Source organism: Staurois parvus, unplaced genomic scaffold (assembly GCF_062004578.1).
Source record: "Staurois parvus isolate SC_StPar_1 unplaced genomic scaffold, SC_StPar_1.0 ptg000704l, whole genome shotgun sequence".
NCBI classification, from domain to species: Eukaryota; Metazoa; Chordata; class Amphibia; order Anura; family Ranidae; genus Staurois; species Staurois parvus.
Window position 1 is genome coordinate 5,508,900 of NW_028318500.1, and position 24,114 is coordinate 5,533,013.

Below are 24,114 nucleotides of genomic sequence, written 5' to 3' on the forward strand. Positions count from 1 at the left end.
GTACTAGAGGTCCTAGGATTTCTGCCATAAATAACCATCAGAGATCCTGTGAGTAATGGAGAGCCTGGGTGTCCTGGAAATCCTGGAAGACCTGGCAGAAATCCTATGGAGCAGTGGGGCACCTCATGGAGGGATCAAGGGTCTTTATTTAAACTGGGAAACTTATATACAGTATTCTTTGTTGATCTAATAAATAAATGTGGAACATCTTAACAAAGAAACTCAATATTTATGTAAACATTATGCCAAGTATGAGGGGCATTAAATTCAACCTTTCATTTTAAAGGTATAAAAAGGGATGCGAGCCTGGTGGTACTACACTCAGTAGTAAGTGGCAAGTGTGTCCTATTACTGATAGGTGGCACACATGGGCCAGTCCAGAGACCATTACTCAAGATGGCAGACAACAATGTTAGTGCGTGCATTAAACAGCGTGTGGTGATGGAGTTTCTTTTGAACGAAGGCATAAAACCCAAGGATACCTACAGAAGACATCAAGCATAGTACGGTGATGAGACGCTCAGCTGCAGTAGGACATTTGAATGATGTAAACATTTCAAAGATTGCCATATGTCCATCAATGACCATCCCGGCAGTGGTGTTTCCCAGCCCACCGAAGTCATTCCTGTGAACATTTAGCTCGTGGAATGCCTGATCCTGGATAATCGATGCATAACCTGTCGTGAAATTGCACAAGAAACAAATCTTTCTGTGGGAACGGTGAACACAATCATTCAGGCTGTCCTAGGATGGTTCAGGCATACTAACAAATCTTTCTATGCTGATGCTTTCCAGGCATTAGTTACACTGGGATAACTGTATAAATGTAGCAGGGGAGAATGCTGAAAAATAAATGCCGTTTCCACTCCTTGAAATTTATTATTTTATAATATAAACTCAAAAGGCCCGAATTGACTGAACGCCCCTTGTAAATGACCAGCATGGTAGTTAATACTTCAAAAACTGAGCTTCTTCCTTATCAAATAAATGAACACTATTTACAAATATCTTGCAGATGTGAAAATCATTTATTTAGTGGTATCATTCTGGAGAGCCTGTCTGTTCATAAACATTGAAATACATCTGTGCTCAGGTAACATGAGATCCAAGTGATCGTTGTTGATCACATTTCTTTGCTCACGGGGCTTTGTTTTCAAACGAACACACAAAAGTCTCCTGTATTGTTAGTCAAAGGATATGTCTGTAGTTAAATTACTGCTCCTGGTCATCTACTGCATCCATTCATGGTGTGATTGTTATATACACATAAATGTAGCACTAGGAGGTTAAAAAGCTATTTCTGTTTCCATAAGAAGTGTATCAATGTGTCAAAGTACATGTTTGCATAGCAAGAACCTCAGATAAAGCAATCATTATTTTGTTACATAAACCTGCTGTTTCAAAACTGCTATACATATGTCACTGTGTCATCAATTCAAAAGGAATCAAGGAGTTACCATATACAGGTGAAACTCAAAAAATTAGAATATCGTGCAAACGTTCATTTATTTCAGTAATGCAACTTAAAATGTGAAACTAATATATGAGATAGACTCATTACATGCAAAGCAAGATAGTTCAAGCCGTGATTTGTCATAATTGTGATGATTATGGTTACAGCTCATGAAAACCCCAAATCCACAATCTCAGAAAATTAGAATATTACATGCAATCAATAAAACAAGGATTGTACATAGAACAATATCGGACCTCTGAAAAGTATAAGCATGCATATGTACTCAGTACTTGGTTTGGGCCCCTTTTGCAGCAATTACTGCCTCAATGCGGCGTGGCATGGAAGCTATCAGCCTGTGGCACTGCTGAGGTGTTATGGAAGACCAGGATGCTTCAATAGCGGCCTTCAGCCCTTCTGCATTGTTCGGTCTCATGTCTCTCATCTTTCTCTTGGCATTGCCCCATAGATTCTCTATGGGGTTCAAGTCAGGCGAGTTTGCTGGCCAATCAAGCACAGTAATTCCACGGTCATTGAACCAGGTTTTGGTGCTTTTGGCAGTGTGGGCAGGTGCCAATTCCTGCTGGAAAATGAAGTCAGCATCCCCATAAAGCTGGTCTGCGGAAGGAAGCATGAAGTGCTCCAAAATCTCCTGGTAGATGGCTGCGTTGACCCTGGACTTAATGAAGCACAATGGACCATTCTAATTTTTCGAGTTTCACCTGTATTATCAAATATGTAACCTTTTTCTTCTTAGGTCCATGTCACACAAGTGATTTTATTCTGGAGGAGAACTTGTCAGCTACAGTATTGCTAAGAGACCACCTACCTTCTCGTATGGCTTTGTTCCCACTCTGGCAAGATGTCCCTTTTGTTACTGCCCCTTAGGCTGCTCATACATTATTCAATTTTCTTATTCAATTTCCTTTAGATTTACCCTCAACTATGTAGTGCAAAGGTCTGCCTGATTGCATACAAATTAAAAGTGTTTAAGTTTGACCTCATATTATATAACCTTGGTAAATCTAAAGGACAATTGTACAAGAGAATTGTATAATGTATGACCGACCTTATTGGAGAATGCAATTCAAAAGTGTTCTTGGACAAAGAGGGAGGGACACCCTCTAAGTAAAGTTATTGGTGCACCTTGGTGATTGCTGCTGTGACACTAGCTTTAGGCAAGGTTTACACTTGCAGTTGGGAGGGAAGGTGGTTAAAAACACATGGTTTAGATGCGGTTTTACCACCCAATAACCACATACCGTTAAGCTGCAAAGGCAGTTGAAAGAGGGTGTGTACATGGCATGGTAAAAAGTATCCCACCTGTCTCATTCGACAGGTGCTACTGAATGGGTCTACGCTGCAACCACGTGAATTGCAGTGCAGTGGTGCAGGATATTAGGAGTTAAACAAGTGGTGAAGGGGTGGAAATAATGTCTGCTCACTGACTGATAAATGCCCTCTGGAAAGTGATCCACTGATCCACCCTTTCAGAGGACACTGCTAGCGTAAAGGAACCCTTAAAGCCTGGGTTCACATATATGCGTCGCGGTATATCGCATGTGATTCGCACAGGAACCGCACCGCATTCCTGTGCAAATCACATGTGATTTGTGTGCGGTGCGATTGGAGCCATACATTTTGTATGGCTCCAATTACACCGCATCCACACCATAAAGGTACAGGACCCTTTTTTTGGTGCGCACTAGAATCTGATCGCATAGTTATTCACACCCATGTGATACGATTCTGCACATCGCACTGTGTTTTGCGGACTGCTTTTGGGGTGTTGTTAACTTAACATACACACCCGCAGTGGTTCACATAAACAGGGTGTGATTCTGATGCGGTGCGGAATTCGTACAGAAAACGCTGCAAATTCTGCACTGCATCAGTGTGAACCAGGGCGTTAGGGTTTTTGTGTTGAAGGTCAAATGTAGATTCTTTCAGGGGCAATCGGCTTGCATTTAGCCTTATTCACACAGAAGTACTTATGCATCCATCCAAGGGCGGACTGACCATTTGGAAACTCGGGCACTGCCCGAGGGCCCAGGGTCAGTAGGGGGCCCCATGAGATGCCCCTGGTACCTTTTTCATAGGCTTTTTAGAGTTTGGGCAAGGACACAGGGGCCTCATGATCCCCTATTGCCTGGGGGCCACATGATCCCCTATTGCCTGGGGGCCCCATGAGTTGTCAGTCCACCCCTGCATCCATCCCTGCTAGGGATCATTTTTGCCCGCACAGTGGTGTGCCATGTATCTGTGTGTAGACAGTCCCATTCATATCTATTGTGATGCAGTGGTTGCATGGACACAACCGCTGGTTCTAATTTGACAGCCGTGTAGGTACGTTTCACTGAATGCAGACCGAATGTGTACAGGAACGCATGACTGTCAAATCAGAACCAGCAGCTGTGTCTGTGCAACTGCTTTGTCCCAAGAGACATGAATGGGATTGCCTGCACGTGGATGCGTAGAGAAACCATACATCCCATGTTGGTAAAGAGGGCCGTGGTACACATAAGTCCGCCTGTGTGAACAAGACCTTTGGCATAAGTCTGAACCTGAGATTACTCACAGTTCACTGACAGGTGCATTCAAAGGCTGTGTTTGACCTGCTTTGCATTGCACTGCATTTCTTAGAATGCAGCATGTCCTAGTGAGGTGTGTTTGAACTGCAGGCAACCCAGATAAGTGGCAACCTGTTCTTGTCAAATGCAGTGATTTGCTAGAACACCCACCAAGTTGAACCCTAATTTATCTGTAAACTAATTATTTTCCCATCCATCCCTCCCAGCACTCTAACCCATCCTGCCAGCTGATAACTTTTCTCTATCTAGTAAAGTCAGGTATACTCACCTGAGTCCCCCATCCAGATACCTTGCTAACACCATTTCCACCTGCAGGTTCTGCTAATCTAGCACCACATGATAACGCTCGCTGGCCAGTCCCTTTCACTCCCTTCAATCCAACATCAGATCTTTTTTGGATCCCTAGTGGACCCCACCATTGGCTAGCCAATCAGCCAATTGTCCACATCACACAGGCAGTAAAAGGACCCACCAGCAGGTAAGCAGTGAGTTGAAGAACCTGGTGCTGGATGATCACATGACTGTAGCTTCAGGTAATTGAAAATGGGAATGAGAGATTTTTTTTTTCTTTTGCTAACTCAGTAATCTGACAAAGGGGTATGGGAGGGAGGATACATTTAACCTAGAATTGGACTTTAAAGTGTTACCAAACCCAGGACCCTGCATTCACTATACTTGATCTCCCACAGTACACATAACATGGAAATACAATTATTTTAGTAAATATAAACTGCTAAATACCTTTTCTCATCAGCAGTTAGAACAGTCTTGTGACTTATATCAGTGTCCAGCAGAGCTCTGGTTAATGCTTGCAGGAAGAGTTTCCATTCTCTTCTCACAATCCTATGAGGCTACAGGACCCCTGACCCTCTGTCTGGACAGTGCTGGTTGGCCCTGTGCTAATCGCATGCACCCTCCCTAAGAAAACAAATCTCTAGCAATAAACGCCAAACTGAGCATGTGCAGCTTGCCTCCAAAGTTCTGTTCTATCAGTAGATGAGTCTGGGGCAGTGGAAAAAGGGGAGGATCAGAGAAGACAGGATCAAACATCCTTTTTACACAATGCAGAGGAATAACCCCTTAAGTTCCACAATGAGTATAACAAGCATACTTTACTGCATATATAGACTGATTTTACTGTTCTGGGTTTAGTAACACTTTAATATAAATAAAATTTACAAGCAGAGCAAGATCATACATTTATGTTCTTTCTGTTTGAGATTGCATAAAGAGTAGTAATTACCCAACTAAGGCCACATTCACACTTCATGTAGCAGGAATGCACAAAAACGTGTGTTCCTGCGCATTTCTGCATGCATTCTGGAAACATACAGGTGTGAATGCTGCCTACCAAGGTATGGTATGTAAATTGAACAGATGAAAAGTAGCAACTGTAGCTTAGAAAGTAAAAGAAAAAGTTGAGTTGTTGCCCACAGCTACTTATCAGATGGCTGCTTCTATTGTACCATATTAAGACATTGATTAATAATAATGATAATTATATACCCCAGCACAACGGCTTATGTAGAAGATCCAGGAAAAGTAAGTCTTAAAGTGGTTCTCCAGTCAGTTTTTAAAAATTTGACAGTTAGCAGCTACAAACACTGTAGCTACTGACTTTTAATAAGAAGACACTTACCTGTCCAGGGATCCAGCACTGTCCTCACCTGGGCCGGTTCTATGCCAGTCTTTGGGTACCCGGAGGTGCCATGCAGTGTGGATAACTGGCTGCAAAGCCTGTTTGCATGTATGAGCCGTGCTGCACAGTGAGAATGATCCCGCAGCCTTCTGGAACCTGTCATGTATTCCAGAAGATTGTGACCAGAGAGAGAGAGGGGCGAGCTTTCACTGGAATCACCTAGGCGATTTTAGACTAAAACTAGGTACCCACTGTAGCAATCGTACACACAGAGATGGACGCGGTCATCCATTTTGCTCCAACCCTCCATCTTATATCTCTCTCCCTCTTTCCTTATCCCCCCTCCCTCTCTGTTGAGTGACATGTGGTCAGTTTGATGCAGATCACAGGCAGCAGACTCAATGGGAGGGCGTCACGGCTATAAATCCCACAACCGAGCTGGGGCCTAGCTGTCTGTTAACTTCGCAAACTGGGCTCGTAAAGCCATAAACCAAGTCGTTCACTGAGTTCAAAAGACATTCCATGGGGTCGTAAAAACAGACTTGCATTTAAAAACTCACTTTTTCATATAAGTGATATCTTCAAATAGGACATACTTAAACATGGAGCACATATTCGGACGGCTGACGTTAAGACAAGTTTCCTGATATATTGCACCCCCTGTCTGACATATACAGAAGGGCAGAAAATTATATCTCCTGAATCATTCAAGCGGGGATTTCATATTTCATATCTAACCGTTCAGCAGATGTGTCTGCATATTAATCTACTAGTGGCAAGGCTGCTAAATGCCCCGAGAATAAGTTACGAATCATAATAAAAGCTATGAGAGTTTTTGGTCATAGCTTAGGTCTCCACCTACACCTCCCTCCCTAAATTAGGCGATTGGTTTACTGCCCCAGGGAGACACCCTGTGGAGTTGCTAGAAAAAGCTAAGCTAAGCTGAGTGTGGGTAAGATTTGAAGATTCCCCCTGTTTTAACATCGGAACTGACAGTGGGAGATAAGAAATCTGTTTGGCTCATGAAACTTGAAGCTGCTTAACCCAAGGCTTTTTGGCAAGTACTTTATCTACCTAAACTTCTTTCTGTTATCTCTTTACTGTGCTGTTGTTCTCTGTATATTTATATATATATTGGCTACATCTTTTTCTGTAAATATTTTTATTGCACCCTTTTGACCTTTTAGTAATAAATCTTACTTTCTGAAAGTGTTGAACTGTTTCTAAAGCCCTTTAATGCAAACTACCAATTCCTGCCTCTGAAGAACGCAACTGTGTGGGTGTTTTAAACTTCAGTATATCTCTGCCTGCGGTGACAGTGGTATACCGACGATTAATCAAACATCATAGTGTTATTGCTGATATTGCGATAAAGAGTTTCCTCTTTCTCTGTACAAAAAGGAGGTAGTGGCAGTGTGAAGGGTTAATTGCGTAATTAACCTGACCCAGTAACAATCGCGCTCAGGCTGCAGGTACATCGATTGTGGTCCATTAGCTGGAAAATCTTTGTGCAGGGTGCAGCTGGGCGTGGCATTGTTACGCATGTGACAGCGTGGTTTTAGATTGGCTAGTCCTTCGGTCACGAGTGTGGTGAGAAGGGCTGGGGTCTGATGCCGTGATCGTCACACCCACCCCCCCTTCCAAAAAAAAAGAAGAAAAGGAACAGTGGAACTTCAGTTTTTCAGTGACGTTCTGCTTTAAGTGAGCATGAGAAATCTGCATTATAGGGCTGTTTCAACCAAATATTATATTTTATTTTTTTGGAAAATTAAACCACCTGACAAATATTTTAAATGACCCATTCATAAAAGTCTGCTTCACTGTGGTACATTCATTTGGCTGCTCAATGCACCACAACAGACTAAAAGTTGTGCAAGCAGCATCTTTGGCAGTGCACTGCTATGCAGATTCATGTCACCATGCTGCAACATATTTCCCTTGGCAAGGTACGTTGAGGTGCCATTCAGAAAGAATGGCAAAGCATCACACTAACACATGTAACACGCATTGTTGTAACATGCTATAATGCACACACTACCGTAACATGATAGTGTGAATGGGCTCTTTTGGTGAGATCTCTACACTAGAGTTCCTGGGTCTACTCACCTACATCTGCCATAAAAAGGTAACATTACTCTCCCTGATGGCTTTTTTTTTTCATATTATGGAGAATGCAACAAGTAGGGTCAGCAAAGTGGCTTAATGGTTAGCACTTCCGCCTGGCAGTACTAGGGTTGTTGGTTCAAATCCCAACCACAGAACCACCTGCCTGGAGTTTGCATGTTCTCCCAGTGCCTGCGTGGGTTTCCTCCATATACTCTGGTTTCCTCCCACATTCCAAAGACATGCTGGTAGGTTAATTGTCTCCTGTCTAAATTGTCCCTAGTATGTGTATGTATGAATGCAAGTTAGGGACTTTAGATTGTACACCCCTTGAGGATTAGGGACTGATGTGAATGTACAATATATATATATGTAACGCGCTGCATAAATTGACAGCAATATATAAGTACCTGAAATAAATAAATATTGCTGGAGCAAATGAAGGTGGATGGGATCACCTAAAACTTTGAGGAGGACAGGAACAGAGCTCAGATACATGGCATGGAGAGCTCACTATGGTAGAAGCCTGGGGATGACCCACCCATAAATAAAATACGATTCATGGGTGGACTGACCCTTTATTGATAAATAATGAGAGCACAAGAAAAATATATGTTTTCCATGTCCAAACTCACCCAAAGGGTCCAGCATGGCGCTGCTGGCACACATTCTTCACCTGATCATCAAAATTTGTTCTGTAGTGCAGGGAAGCTTCAGCTGTGTAACACTGCAATGTAAAACAATACATATTCACTGCAAATGTTCCTGTAATCCAAGGAGAGTATCTTAAATCCCAAACAAAAGAAGAGACAACTATATAAATGGCTGCCCAGTTTGATGAGCATGGAACAGGCATGTATATCTCCCAGCTGTTCCTCATTTAAAGGAACTGTCCCTTTTGTGTAACCAATTCTCTCTGTCCATGATGCCTCCACAAATGTCACTGTCTTAGCTCTGGCGGAGATATCTGTATATATGTATTATATATATACAGGTGAAACTCGAAAAATTACAATATCGTGCAAAAGTTCATTTATTTCAGTAATGCAACTTAAAAGGTGAAACTAATATATGAGATAGACTCATTACATGCAAAGCAAGATAGTTCAAGCCGTGATTTGTCATAATTGTGATGATTATGGCTTACAGCTCCTGAAAACCCCAAATCCACAATCTCAGAAAATTAGAATATTGTGAAAAGGTGCAATATTCTGGGCACAAAGTGTCCCACTCTAATCAGCTAATTAAGCTATAACACCTGCAAAGGGTTCCTGAGCCTTTAAATGGTCTTTCAGTCTGGTTCAGTAGGAATCACAATCATGGGAAAGACTGCTGACCTGACAGTTGTGCAGAAAACCATCATTGACACCCTCCATAAGGAGGGAAAGCCTCAAAAGGCAATTGCAAAAGAAGTTGGGTGTTCCCAAAGTGTATCAAAGCACATTAATAGAAAGTTATGTGGAAGGGAAAAGTGTGGAAGCAAAAGGTGCACAAGCAGCAGGGATGACCGCATCCTGGAGAGGATTGTCAGGAAAAGGCCATTCAAAAGTGTTGGGGAATTTCACAAGGAGTGGACTGAGGCTGGAGTCAGTGCATCAAGAGTGACCACACACACACGGATCCTGGACATGGGCTTCAAATGTCATATTCCTCTTGTCAAGCCGCTCCTGAACAACAAACAACGTCAGAAGCGTCTTACCTGGGCTAACGAAAAACAGACCTGGTCTGTTGCTCAGTGGTCCAAAGTCCTCTTTTCTGATGAGAGCAACTCTTGCATCTCATTTGGAAACCAAGGACCCAGAGTATGGAGGAAGAATGGAGAGGCACACACTGCAAGATGCTTGAAGTCCAGTGTGAAGTTTTCACAGTCTGTGTTGATTTGGGGAGCCATGTCATCTGCTGGTGTTGGTCCACTGTGCTTCATTAAGTCCAGGGTCAACGCAGCCGTCTACCAGGAGATTTTGGAGCACTTCATGCTTCCTTCCGCAGACGAGCTTTATGGGGATGCTGACTTCATTTTCCAGCAGGACTTGGCACCTGCCCACACTGCCAAAAGCACCAAAACCTGGTTCAATGACCGTGGGATTACTGTGCTTGATTGGCCAGCAAACTCACCTGACCTGAACCCCATAGAGAATCTATAGGGCATTGCCAAGAGAAAGATGAGAGACATGAGACTGAACAATGCAGAAGAGCTGAAGGCCGCTATTGAAGCATCCTGGTCTTCCATAACACCGCAGCAGTGCCACAGGCTGATAGCTTCCATGCCACGCCGCATTGAGGCAGTAATTGCTGCAAAAGGGGCCCAAACCAAGTACTGAGTACATATGCATGCTTATACTTTTCAGAGGTCCGATATTGTTCTATGTACAATCCTTGTTTTATTGATTGCATGTAATATTCTAATTTTCTGAGATTGTGGATTTGGGGTTTTCATGAGCTGTAAGCCATAATCATCACAATTATGACAAATCACGGCTTGAACTATCTTGCTTTGCATGTAATGAGTCTCTCTCATATATTAGTTTCACCTTTTAGGTTGCATTACTGAAATAAATGAACTTTTGCACGATATTCTAATTTTTCGAGTTTCACCTGTATATATATATCACTGCCAACCTTGTTCACAGCAGTAAACATTTCATCCACACCTCCAATGATTCCTTTTATACACTAATATGAAGGACGGAGAGATGAAAAAGTCTCCATTGGGATTCAAGTATAACTAAAGGCAAAACTTTTTTCTTCTTTTTTTTTAGTTTTGATAGAGTGAAGAGGGATTAGAACACCTGTCAGGTTTTTATTGCTGTGTCCCTGTTAGGTAGTTTCACCCTCTCTGTTTGTCCCAGTTACAGCTCTCACCAAAAGTTAAAATCCCAAATTGTGAGTGGTCAGCAGAACAGGAAGAGAGGGGAAACCTTCCAAGGAGACACTAATTATTATTATTATTATTATAATACAGGATTTATAGCGCCAACAGTTTGCTCAGCACTTTACAATATAACGGGAGACAATACAGAAACAATACAGTTCAATACAAGAGGGTTAGGAGGGCTTGATCCTTGGAGCTTACAATCTAAGAGTTTTGGTGACAACCAGGGATTCCCTCACTTTGGAGGGATTTCCTCCCACTTCCTATAGTAGCTATGGGACAGGAAGTAAAAGGAATCCCCCAATGGTACACAGATGGAAAATAAAGGGTCAAAGTCCTCCCTTACTCTATCTAAAATGAGAAAAAGGTTGCCTTCTGTTCTACTTTAAACAATCATTGTTTAGCTTTAATTTGCCATGGCCGGTGTGATCTGGGGATCTGGAAGAAGTATGGAGATTGGCTAAATAATCCATGCTGTTCATGTGTCCCTCTGCCAGAAGGTTGGGAGGAATGTGAACATGAGTATTCCCTGAGGACATAGCAAATATAGACAGAATATGAACATTCAGCACATGCTGCCCAGTGGAGATGTATATGATGGTGTATGGGCTGCGTACTGGTTATGGGTGCAGGAATCGCACATGTTCCCGGAACCACCCGCAGCTGAATTGCACTGCTCCTGTGAGACGTGCAGGGCTGCCATTGATTCTGAATGGAACACCCCCCCCCCCCCCCATGCATCGCAGCACAATTGCGGGTGTGGGAACTGCGGGGAAACCGCATGGTCACAAAGACCTGCACCTTTTTTTGTGCGGAACATGTGGCACAGCAGCCCAATCAGATGAATAGACCTGCTGTGCCCGAGCAAACGCGGGCTGCATGGCCCATACTAGTGTAAACCAGGCGAAACAGCAGAAATATTTAAAGAGCATATAACAACTGTACCCAGCACATTCATATCATCATACAGGGGGATTACTGATCACTTTCTATGGAAAGAGGACTGCACTACAGCAATACTGGATCAACCACAGGGTTCTCCAAACTTTTCAGTATGACATCACACTTATACTGTACAAATATATGAGGGCCAAAAAAATGACTTTTATAAATGAACAAATCTAACTTAAATAAATGAACCTGTTTTCCATGGGGTTTGTTTGTACATAGCATGATATGGTTGAGAACAACAGTAAAGCAAAGCAAAACACTTCCAAATAAACTTGATTCCCCATCATAACCCCCTTATATTAGAGTCCCACCTTACAACAGGGTCCCCATCAGCAAGGCTGGGACAAGGGGTGGGCGGAAGGGGCGGCTGCCCTGGAAGCAATGGTTTGCTGTAGGGATGGGGGCACATTCCTTCTGTTAGAAGGTACAGGGGAAGTGGCAGTGGCAGTGATTTTGACAAGAGAGTGACTGCTGGGCAAAGGATCCCCTAAGATTGCACATCATGACTCTGGGGGAAGGGGGGGCGGGCGGCACAGTTTGAATGATTTTGTACCGGCAATACCCATCAGAGTTCCATCTTACATCAGAGTCCATATCAAAGTCCCCCCTTACATTGAAGTCCCCTTACATTGGAGTCCACCCTCATATTAGAGTCCCTCTTACATCATGGTCCCCATCAAAGTGCCCACTTACATCAGGATCCCCCATCAGAGTCCTCCTTACATCAGGGTCCCCACCAGAGTTCCCCTTACATCAGGGTCCCCATCAGAGTTGTCTCGTACATCAGGTTCCCCATCAAAGTGCCCTCGTACATCAAGGTCGCCATCAAAGTGCCCCTTAGATCAGGGTCCCCATAAGAGTCCCCTCTAACTTTGGAGTCCCCATCAGAGTCCCCCCTTACATCAGGGTCTCCGTAAGAATCCCCCCTTTCTCTGGACTTCTCTCTTACATCAGGGTCCCCATCATAGTCCTTTTTACAGTAGGTTCCACATGAGAGTCCTCTTTACATTAGGTTCCACATCAAAGCCCCCCTCACAACAGGGTCCCCCCTTACATCTGGCTCTCTGTAAGAGCACCCCTTACTTTGGACTTCTCTCCTACATCAGGGTCCCCATCAGAGTCCTCTCTACATTAGGTTACCCATCAGAGCCCCCCTCACATAGGGGTCCCCCCTTAAATCTGGATCTCCATAAGAGCCCCTCCCCCTTACTTTGGACTTCTCTGCTACATCAGGGTCCCCATCAGAGTCCTCTCTACATTAGGTTACCCATCAGAGCCCCCCTCACATAGGGGTCCCTCCTTAAATCTGGATCTCCATAAGAGCCCCTCCCCCTTACTTTGGACTTCTCTCCTACATCAGGGTCCCCATCAGAGTCCTCTCTACATTAGTTTACCCATGAAAGCCCCCCTCACATAGGGGTCCCCCCTTAAATCTGGATCTCCATAAGAACCCCTCTCCCTTACTTTGGACTTCTCTCCTACATCAGGGTCCCCATCAGAATCCTCTTTACATTAGGTTCCCCATCAGAGTCCCCCCCCCCCCCCCCACATCAGAGTCTCTGTAACAGTGCCCCCGTACTTTGGACTTCTCTCCTACATCAGATTTCCCATCAGAGCCCCCCGCATATCAGAGTCCCCCATACATCAGGGTCCCCATCAGAATCCCCTCTTCCATCAGGGTCCCTTTCAGCGGGCTAGACTTGTTGTTTGGAGACCCCTGATGTAGTGCAGAAGATGAGAACCCTGGGAGGTAAGAGCATTAGACTGAGGAGAATAATTCCAGGGACACTTTCCCAGTGCAGGGACAACCCTCGCTGGGAGGTAGGGGGTGACTTGCCTTGGGCATGTGGTTGATGAGCCTGTCTCGTGGGACGGGTGATGCCGGCGGGCTCAGCATGGTCCAGCTCTCCGATCTCCGGGAATACACAGAGGGGCCGCCGGTGTACACAACAGCTCGGACTAGCGGTGCTGGCTATGCCAGGGCACTCCACGGTTACCAAGGAAACGGCTAGCAAGCCATGGGCGTGGTTTCTGTGGCTTTGGAGGACCAGAAGGGGGAGGCTCATGGAAGGTCTCTGTGGGCGGGGCTAACATATCTGTAGACGGCTTGTCTCTCTGATGGATATAATATGATCTCCGAATTACACTTAGTATTGGTGATAGGACTAGAGTCCACGCTTATACAAAAGACTGGGAATTCAGGGACATATGCGGCTTGTAACTATTCTAAGTACGTCTGTTATTAGCAGCGGCTTTGGAAGTCCAATGCAAGTTACGTATTTGCTATTTCTTACAACTACAACGTTAGCGTAAATTGTTATTCCCGATTACGCTGCGTGCGCCGGTGAGTAAGGTTGCCTGGCAACCGGAGTACGCTGTGTGCGGCACTAAATGAGGACAGGCAGCTGCTGCGATCTGCGGTCCGGTGAGCATGTCTACCCCGTCTACTCCAGTACCCCCTGCCAGCATTCCCAGCACACTCCACTCCTCTAGCCACTTGTCTTCTTGAGGATTTACCCCCCTTCCTGACCAGGCCGTTTTTTGCGTTACGGTGCTGCGCAGTCATGCAATGCTGCACCCACATGAAATTATGTCCTTTTTCCCCCACGAATTGAGCTTTCTTTTGGTGGTATTTGATCACCTCTATGTTTTTAATTTTTTGCGCTATAAAAAAAAAAAGACCGACAATTTTGAGAAAAAAAAAACAATATTTTTGGCTTTTCACTATTAAACATGTCCAGTAAAAAATGTAAAAAATCAAATTTCGTCATAAATTTAGGCCAAAATGTATTCTGCTACATGCTTGCGCTAAAAAATTCCCAATATGTGTAAATAATTGGTTTACGTGAAAGTTATAGCGTTTACAAATGGCGGTATATATACTACTGGGATTTTTTTTTTTTTTAGTCTTAATTTTTATTAGTAATGGCGGTGATCAGCAACTTATAGTGGGACTGTGGCGGGCATTCTGATACTGAAGGGAACTGAGTTGGTGTCACTGACATCCCCAGTGACACAATACAGTGATCAGTGCTAATAAAAAGCACTGACACTAGTAATGGCACTGGGCAGGAAGGCATTAACATGAGGGGCGATCAAAGGGTTAACTGTGTAGTCCCACAAAGTTATAGTGGGACCAGGGGCGGACTGACAACTCATGGGGCCCGTGTCCTTGCCCAAACTCAAAAAAGCCTATGAAAAAGGTACCAGGGGCATCTGATGGGGCCCCCTACTGACCCCGGGCCCTCGGCAAGTGCCCAAGCTTCCAAATGGTCAGTCCGCCCCTGAGCGGGACTGAGGCGGGCAATCTGACACTGGGGGGAAGTAACTTGGTGTCACTGACATCCCCAGTGACAGAGCAGTGTGCACAAGCTGACAGGGAGGAGGACTGTTAGTAAACAAAACAGTGCTCCTCCCCCTTGGAGATCATCGGCTGGGGCCCAGTGATTGACAGCCGCGGCCACAAATGGCAGCGTGGGTAGGGCACGTGCTTATAGCGCAACTTATAGAGGGACTGCGGCAGGCATTCTGACACTGGGGGGAACTAACTTGGTGACACTGATATCCCTAGTGACAGAGCAGTGTGCACGAGCTGACAGGGAGGAGGACTGTTAGTAAACAAAACAGTCCTCCTTCCTGTCGGAGATCTTCGGAAATCACCGGGCGCCGGCAAGTAATTACCGAATGGGACCCAGTGATTGACAGCCGCAGCTGCAAATGGCGGCGCACGTAGGGCGCACGCACTGCTCACGTGCGCCCCCTACCCATAGATTGAAAATCACATACATATACGTGATTTTGCACACCTGTACCTCCCTGTAACAGTATTTTTGCTATAGGGTAGACGGGAAGCACTTAAAGTCGAATGTTAAAAGCAAAACACAATTTTCGAATGACATTCATCCATTCATCAAATGTTCAAAGTACTCACTTTTGTTGCCAGCGGTTCAGACATTAATGGCTGTGTATTGAGTTATTTTGAGGGGACAGCAAATTTACACTGTTATACAAGCTGTACACTCACTACTTTACATTGTAGCAAAGTGTCATTTCTTCAGTGTTGTCACATGAAAAGATAGAATAAAATATTTACAAAAATGTGAGGGGTGTACTCACTTCTGTGAGATACTGTGTGTATATATATTTATATATATATTTTGTTCTTACAAAGATGAACGTATACTTTAAACACTCCACTTTAAACACCTTATTCAGTTTTGATATCTGATCTGTCTAGTCAAATCTATCATACTCTAAACCAAAACATAAAACATATCAAATGATATGTATGATACCGTAACTAACATTCTATTGTTATTCTTTTTTTAGGACAAAGAAACATTCATAGGGTTCCCGTATTTCTGTGATATAAGAATGGCTGAAGTTAAGATATCAGCTTACCTACCACCCAACATTGATCCCACAAAAGCCCCCATTGCCTTTGGTGAGAGGGCTTTACCAAAATTAAATGAGGAACTGAAAAGCCCTGACCTAATTACTCGACAGAGAGCTCTCATGGCACTTTGTGATCTTGTGCACGATCCAGAGTACGTCTATCAGGCAGTACATTTGGGTAAGTCCTATCCTCACCTCCCTCTTAGATTGTAAGCTCCAAGGAGCAGGGCCCTCCTATCCCTCTTGTATTGAACTGTATTTTTGCTGTATTGTCTCCCTTTATATTGTAAAGCGCTGAGCAAATCCTGTATAATAATAATAGTAATAATAATAACACTGTCAGACTCTGCTATTTAGAACAAAGAGAAAGCTTCATGTGATCACTTATTTAAAGACAATATCCATTAATTCGTTTACTGCCCAAAACTGGAAGACAAATTCTGTTCAGTTTCTGTGAGTCACTGCACTTTACCTATTGCTTGTCCTATAAAACCAGACTGAATGTTTTCAGTTTCCATTTGAAAAACACTTTCCTATTCCACAAGGTGTGCCAAATAGTCAATACTGGGACAGACAGGATATAATAATACCTTTATACACACAGAGATGCTTCATTATTATGATGTACATTCTGATTCTTATTAATGGTACTTATTTTAAGTGGAATTCTGGTCAAAACCTAACTACTCCTCAAAATTCTCCCTCCCCCTTCTGAACACATATTATGACTAACCTGTGGAGTAAAGAATCTGTATACCTATCTATTTTCAGGCCACTCCGGTCCAGTCACATGATCAGCTCCCCTCTGTCAGCCAGCACAGGCTGCAGGGGAGAGGATGGAGCGTTAACAACAGATGGGCCATAGTATGCTTATGTTGAATGCTCTCCCCATTCCCCTGCAGCCGCCTCTGACTGACACAGGGAAGATCACGTGACCAGACTAAAGCGGTCTGAAAATAGGTAAGTATCAGGGGCGGACTGACAACTCATGGGGCTCTTGTCAAGGTCCTACCTTTTCCCTGAGGTTTTGTTACTCCATGTGCTGGCGTCCATCTTGGATTCTGCTGTGCATGGTGGGAATCCTTTTATGCCTTCAGGTCTCTGTGGTCCATCCCCCAGAGGGGTGTGGCTGATGACATATAAGCCTGTGGCCCGCACATGCTCTTTGCACTTGTGTCTTGTGTCTTTGTGTCGCTATTACTCTGTTCTGACTCTCGTGACTCTCCTGGTATCTGATTCGGCTTGTGACTCGACTATTCTTTGTATTCTCCTTTGATCTGACCCTCTGTTGCTGAACCCGGCTCGTGACCTGTGATTCTTGTCTGCTGTCCTGTACTGTTTTGTCCTGTTGTTGTTGACCCGGCTTGTCTGACTACTCTTTTGTCTCTTCCACCAGCTACACGCCATTGGCGGCGGCCATTACCGCAGCTGAGGTGTCTCGGGAGCCGCGACCTGGTTCCTGGCTGCGTCAAGTCCATCCCCACCATCAGGGGCCCTGGTGAAGGGCAGCCTGGGACTTAGACTCCGCGCCCTGAGGGACTTCGGTCTGTGGGTGGTGGTTGTCGTCAGCCAGTGCGTTACATTGTTAGGCCTGCCTGTCCGTTCCTCGGCCCCTGCCCTGACAGCTCTCGGGCAATATGGGATCATGGGGCCCCTGTGTCCTTGCCCAAACTCAAAAAAAACTATGAAAAAGGTACCAGGGGCATCTCATAGGAGCCCCCGAATGACCCCGGGCCCTCGGGCAGTGCCCGAGTTTCCAAATGGTCAGTCCGCCCCTGGTAAGTATGCAGATCTTTTCTTCTCCTAAGCCACCACATCTCTACATGAGGGGCCCCTTCATCGCCGGGACCTACCACTGTCATGCAGGAGTTTGGTGAGAGGGTGTTAACCCATGCCTCACACTGTGCAGTAGACACTGATACTTTAGTTCATCATTTCATTACCTGACTGTCCCTTGAGAGTCATCCAGCCTACTCAAACCATCCTTAAAGGCTATTGCATTAACATTCCAAGACTACATCTTCAGTCGCAATACTGCTCCACTGATATTCCCACTCGTCCCACCCTGAACTTGTTGTAATTATTTGCTTGACTTTTGAGTTAACCCCTTCAGACCCTTCTCCTATGTCTGTCTTACTAATTCTAAGCAGGCAAGAACTACTGAGCTCCACCAACTGTGCACCACCTTAAGGGCTCCAACTAAGCCGCCTAGACCTAAATCCACTTTACCTCATTTCCTGGGGAGGACTGAGTGTTGAATATACGGTAAAGTCCTGCAGGCAGACTTGAACATACCTGGGTCACCCAAAGGGGATTTGATGATGTCGTAGTCTGCAGTCTTTTCTACTTCATCTTTTGCTGCCATTACTGTGCCCTTCGTGCCCCTGTTACAGTTTAAGCTGCACTAAGAGGTTGGTGAAATCTGGGCTTGGTTATATCCTGGGCTTTTTCCTCTTTTCTGTCCATGGACATAAGTAGATTAGAAGATCTCTGTATAGTGTTAGACAGTCATTGCATTCCTTTGAATTACTCTTTGACTGTGTTGCTTCATTGTTGTTCAAGCTGTTTTATGCTAATACAATAACATTATCACTCGATTTGGTGTTTTCTGCTCATTGTCAGGGGGTGTGTAAGAGTGGTTTAAGCGGTAACATTGATAGTCCCTGCTCCAATTTATACTCAGGGGGTTGTTTTCTATCAGCGGCACCTTTGGGGGTGTGCTACATTCCTTTCACAGATGGTGGACAGTATACTTCAGATATGTCAGTGGCAGGCTATGCATTTCACATCTAGGCATTCAGTCTTTCCTGAATTGATACAGTTTCACATGGCTGTTGGGTGCTGATTTTTTATGGCTGTCCTGTGTTACAGTCTGTATCATAATGGGGAGTCTGGGGACTCTGAGGATCCTATCCAGATTAGTGTGTCAATCATTTTCAATCACTCACAGTGTGCAGCCCGGCCGCTTGCTCGTGCACCACCACCCACTGCCAGGATTAGTCCTGCTGCGCCCTCTCAGCCGCCTGACATCAGTCTCTACCTCAGGCTGCATGTCTGGCACTTACTGAGTGAGCAGAGTGGTTCTACATAACAATCAATCTGCCAGGGAAGGCATACAGTAGGTGGCCGACTGGAAATGTTATTTGTGAAGGTGCACTGGCACGGCATGATTATCTGCCTGCTCCTGAAAACAGAAAAAAAAGTCCATCCACTCTCCGACCAACCATCCAATCAAAGAACGTGAAAATGCAGACGTGGATGTACACCTGCTAGATTGCTCCGGTGTCGCCAACTCAAAATCTGATTGGTTAAAGCTACAGTTTCATTGCCATTTACTGTAAGCTACACATGCCCGCACTTTTGATTCTGGAGGCCTCAAGGCAGATTTCTTTGACCCGGCAACACCTGATGGCTATCATGGCTGAAATACAGTATGATTGGATAACAGCTCTAACATAAACATACACTACTGGAAGCAGTAAAACCAAGTGAAAAGCTATGAAATGAAGAGAATATTCTACTGGGAATAACACATAAGCAGTATGTAGGCCAGTAGAGAAGGCCTTGCTGTCCCTGATGGCCCACCGCTGAGATACAATTGGGCTCAGAAGTTTGCACACTCTGGCAGAAATCATGACATTTTGGCATTGATATTAACAATATGACTGATCATGCCAAAAAACTGTCTTTTATTTAAGGATAGTGATCATATAAAGCCATTTATTATCACATAGTTGTTTGGCTCCTTTTTAAATCATGATGATAACAGAAATCATTCAAATGGCCCTGATCAAAAGTTTACATACCCTGGAATTTTTGGCCTTGGTACAGACACACAAGGTGGTACACACGGGTTGAAATTGCAATTACAGTTTAATTTCCCTCATCTTTGTTTTTTTAAATTGAAATTAGTGTCTGTGTATAAATAGTCAATGAGTTTGTTATCTCTCACATGGATACACTGAGCACAGTGTATAGGGAAACAGAAAAGAACTGTCAAAAGACTTGTGTAACAGGGTAATGGAACTTCATAAAGATGGAAAAGCATATAAAAAGATATCCAAAGCCTTGAATATGCCAGTCAGTACTGTTCAATCAGAAGTGAAGAATTCAGAGATATCTTGATTCCAAGCCAAGGTTAGGTAGACCAAGAAAGATTCCAGCCACAATATGATGATACTTGAACAAAAATGCCACAATGCCACAAGAAAAGCCCGGGGAGGCATGTCAAGGTGTTGTTGGGCATTTTGTAACCAGGCTTTTTTGTGGCATTGGCACAGTAAAGGCTTCTTAGGGGCATCTTCAAGCCAAGTGATTTGCCATCCTACAGTCAGTTGCATGGGGAATAATGGCTGTGTGGCTGGCACATTTACCTTTTGGAAGATGGGTACTGTCATTCCTTTTGGCTAGACCCTGTCCATAACTAAGGCCATGCCGTAAGATTCCATTTCAAAGCCAGGGTACTGAATTTAGCCCAAGTGCTTGGCTGTAAGATTAAATGTCAGAGCCAGGGTACACACAGTGCCAACTCAGTGGAGGCCAGGCAGTGAACATACACTTTTTTCTTGACCTTAGGTTATTATATGGCTGTTGGTGATGCAGAGACAAGATGGCGCTGGCTAGATTTTTGGTTTTAAGGTGCCTCTGTCCTGCATATTAAAGCCTTGACTTTTTTAATGCATTATATACATGTATCTTTTTACAAATTGCAGGCTTTCATTTTTATCCCACCTGCAGATGCTTCCTTTTTTTACTGGCAGCAGTGACCTTATGAGATGCCTACATCCCTGTCGGAAAAAATCTAGTGCAGGGCTGCCCATGCCTGAGCATAACTTCTTATAGACTTGTGTAGGTAGTACACATACAGAGCAATGACCTATTTAAGTCAATAGGACATATATGTACAGGCACGGGCAATCTGCGCTAGATTTTTACTGGCCATGTTATAGACATTGTATTAGGGTGCCCTCTTTAGTGGAGTTACGTAAGCACCAGGAATGGCTGAGCTTAGTGTTTTTATAGCTTGGGTAGAAGTCTAGGTCTTCTTTAGGTAAATACTGAACTTGTCCTTTAATAAACTTCCTTATTATTCCATCGTAAGTCAAGTGGTATGGCTGGATTCCACAAAAGGTTCTCCATGTGAAATTTGACTTTCAGGCAGCTAGAGGTGCCTACTACATCATACCAGTGAAATAACATCATGTTGGACTTCTATTACACTTTAAACATTTGGAGCATTTAGAGGAGAAAAAATGTAAAGCAGCCCATAGATTATGCAATTTTCTTTCCTTCCACCTCGGGTTATGGTATAAGGAAAGGGCCAAGAGGCTCCCGCGCCAAGGGGTTAACAAATGAAGGGCAGCTGAATTCATATCAGATAATCAACTGAGACTTTCCATGAATGAGAGTATATTTACTATGTGGTCCAAGTCAAGCTCTTTTATAATTTTTAGGCTGCATGTACAATAGAACTGCTGTAAACATTTACTCTGCTGGCAGAAAAAAAATGCTAAATGTTTAGCCGCATTTCTCCGTGTATATCAGTTGGAAATGTGTTAATTTCATTAGCCAGAGTACTTGCCATTGAAATGAAGTGCTTACATGCATTTACACGCGTTTTTGCCACATTTGGCATTTTTTGGGCCAAAACGTTCCTCTCCTGAACACGATTATTCTGGAGAGGGCCGTTTAACTGCCTCTAAACTCTGCTGCTGCTAAACTCTGATAAAAGCCTATGCGTGCATGGATACATAGGTTTTTATTGAGTTGAGTTCAGGGTCTTTTGGCAAAAAAATGCCAAAAGCTCCTAAACTCACATTTAGGAGCAGCAGTGTGCATGAGGCCTTAGTGGTACTTGTCAGGTTGTTATTTTCACAGGTCCCCCATCAAGATTTTATAGAATGCTTTATTTGCTCATTGAGGAATAAACAACCATTTTTTTTGGATTTGCGATAGATGAGATGATATATAAATAACTTTCATGGTAACGTTTAAGCAGTATAGTGTATTTTCAACGAGGAAGTGTGGATGTGAAGTGAATTTTCAGCGAGGAGTTATTATTGCAGCCTTTTTATGAACATTTTTTATATGACTTTCACATTTTACAAGGTTGCTGTTTTGTATTTTAGTTATTGTTTTTAAGTCCTTTCCAGCCAAAAATGTTTTTTGTACAGACGTGGGAAAGGACAGAACTCTTTTCAGTATTTTATTCTCTCTGTCCCCACTGTGGGTATTTACCATCACATCACATCCATTATTCCTTCTTAACATAAGTTTTGTTCCGTTTCTCCTAGTGGGGCTTGCAGAGACAGGATTGTACCCCAATCAGACCATGCTTTTGTCATCCTGGCCAGGGTTTCTGATTTGTTCACTGGCTAAATGGAAGATGTAAATTTAGCAGATTATTTTGGGCTTAATATTCCCTTATGTATTTTATTTAAGGTACGTTTATTCTTACATAGGTTTCATGGACAGCCTGAAAACTTTGCTGAATGATGAAGACTCCACTGTCAGACAAAAGACAACTGAAGTTTTCCACATCATGGCTGGTCATAATATTGGAAGGTGAATGACCTGTGTGTGATATTGTATCTTAGTAAAATGGAAATACGTTGGCATATTGTGTGTCATAACTGTATAGTTTTTGTGTTGTGTTTTTATTTAATTGATTAGCAGGGCACCTGGTTTCGATTTTGGACAGCTGTACACATGGTCAAATCCAAATGATCTGGTTTTTCAACATGCTTTCCAAACTTCCAAGTGGTGGCATGGGACAAAAAAGTTGCAGTGGAAGATGAGAGCTGATGGTGATGGGAAAAGACCTGTTGCTGAAGGGGGAGGGTAAAATTTGAGGCTGGAGCAGGGCATGGCAGTTGATATTGAAGTAGTGTGGAGAACACTCCCCAAAGGTTCAGTTGATATGACAGTAAATGGTGGGGGGAAAGGAAAAGGAAACTAATGGTAGCAGCAGGGACAGGACCTTATGATTAAAACAGGGAACTGGAGCTGAAGGTGGGCAAAGGAAGCAAAGCAAGCACGAGAATTTCATTAATTCGTTTCATTCATTTGCATCAAGATGATGCAGAACAGAGAGTACATGTGTAACACAGGGCATGTAAAATGAGTAGAAGGTGAACACATTGGGGTTTTTAACAGGAACATGTAGAGGAAGTGGTGGGACAGGGGCATTAAAATCAGAGGGGTGCAGTACATGAGACCAGGTCATGGACATAAAGGGAAACAAATGGCAGTAGCAGCAGGTCACAGACAGCAAAGGGGAGAAAGCAGTCTGTGGAAGCAGATTATGGCCAGGAGAGAGGAGAGAGTGGAAGCAGCAAAATCTAATTGTGGATGTAGGGAATTAGAGAGGATGCAGTTAAAACAGTGGGCCGAGATAGCAAACTTCGTATACAAACTCATGTATGTACTGCTGTTTTCCCTCCTATTAGAAAAAATAACGGTTGATACCCTTTCTCAACTTGTGTAAATTAGAATTTTAGTGTTCTGTATCAATGAGCACCTTTTTTGAAATACAAGGAGTATGAAAGGAAGGAGAATAGAAGGAAAAATCATGGATTAGATCTAACAGGACAACAGCATATTAATGAAATCTAAAGCAGTGGTCTCCAAACTGCAGTCTGGGGGCCGGAAGTGGCCCTTTGCTTGCATTTAGATGACCCTTGGGACATTCCTCCCACGGATTTGAGACACTATTCTGCCAACTGGCATCAATAATGGGGCATCATTTCTCCCACTGACACCAACAATGGGGCAATATTCCTCCCAATGATATCAATAATGGGGCACTATTTCTCTCACTGACACCAACAATGGGGCACTATTTCTCCTCCCAACACCAAATGTGGCGATGTTTACTCCCATTGATGCCAGGAAAATTTCCACTCTCACTGCCCACAGTCTGGTCCCCCTAAAGTGTGAAGTAAAAATAAACTGGCCCTTTGTTTGGAAGGTTTGGAGACCCCGATCTAAAGCAACATTTCTTTTGTATTCAAGACCCTGGCTCCAATATTGTAGCCAGGCAGTGTCATAGAAAAATTGTTTTGACATGAATGAAGTAGCCTCAGTCCTGTCATTCATCAACAATTTTTTG

General features: G+C 43.8%; 2 protein-coding genes across 2 annotated transcripts in view; one reads left to right on the plus strand and one right to left on the minus strand.

Annotated features, from left to right (window-relative positions):
• The window catches only part of RAB36 (RAB36, member RAS oncogene family), a 53,961-nt gene extending 40,358 nt beyond the window's left edge, over window positions 1-13,603 (minus strand). The window contains exons 1-2 of the mRNA XM_089653240.1: window positions 13,447-13,603; window positions 8,422-8,513 (exon numbers count right to left, since the gene is read on the minus strand). Of these exons, the coding sequence (XP_089509366.1) occupies window positions 8,422-8,513; window positions 13,447-13,506 (152 nt within the window). The 5' untranslated portion in view covers window positions 13,507-13,603. The remainder of the gene's footprint in view (window positions 1-8,421; window positions 8,514-13,446) is intronic.
• A 373-nt stretch (window positions 13,604-13,976) lies between these two features.
• Window positions 13,977-24,114, plus strand: part of RSPH14 (radial spoke head 14 homolog) — a 272,302-nt gene continuing 262,164 nt past the window's right edge. The window contains exons 1-3 of the mRNA XM_089653242.1: window positions 13,977-14,034; window positions 15,939-16,182; window positions 22,466-22,568. Of these exons, the coding sequence (XP_089509368.1) occupies window positions 15,984-16,182; window positions 22,466-22,568 (302 nt within the window). The 5' untranslated portion in view covers window positions 13,977-14,034; window positions 15,939-15,983. The remainder of the gene's footprint in view (window positions 14,035-15,938; window positions 16,183-22,465; window positions 22,569-24,114) is intronic.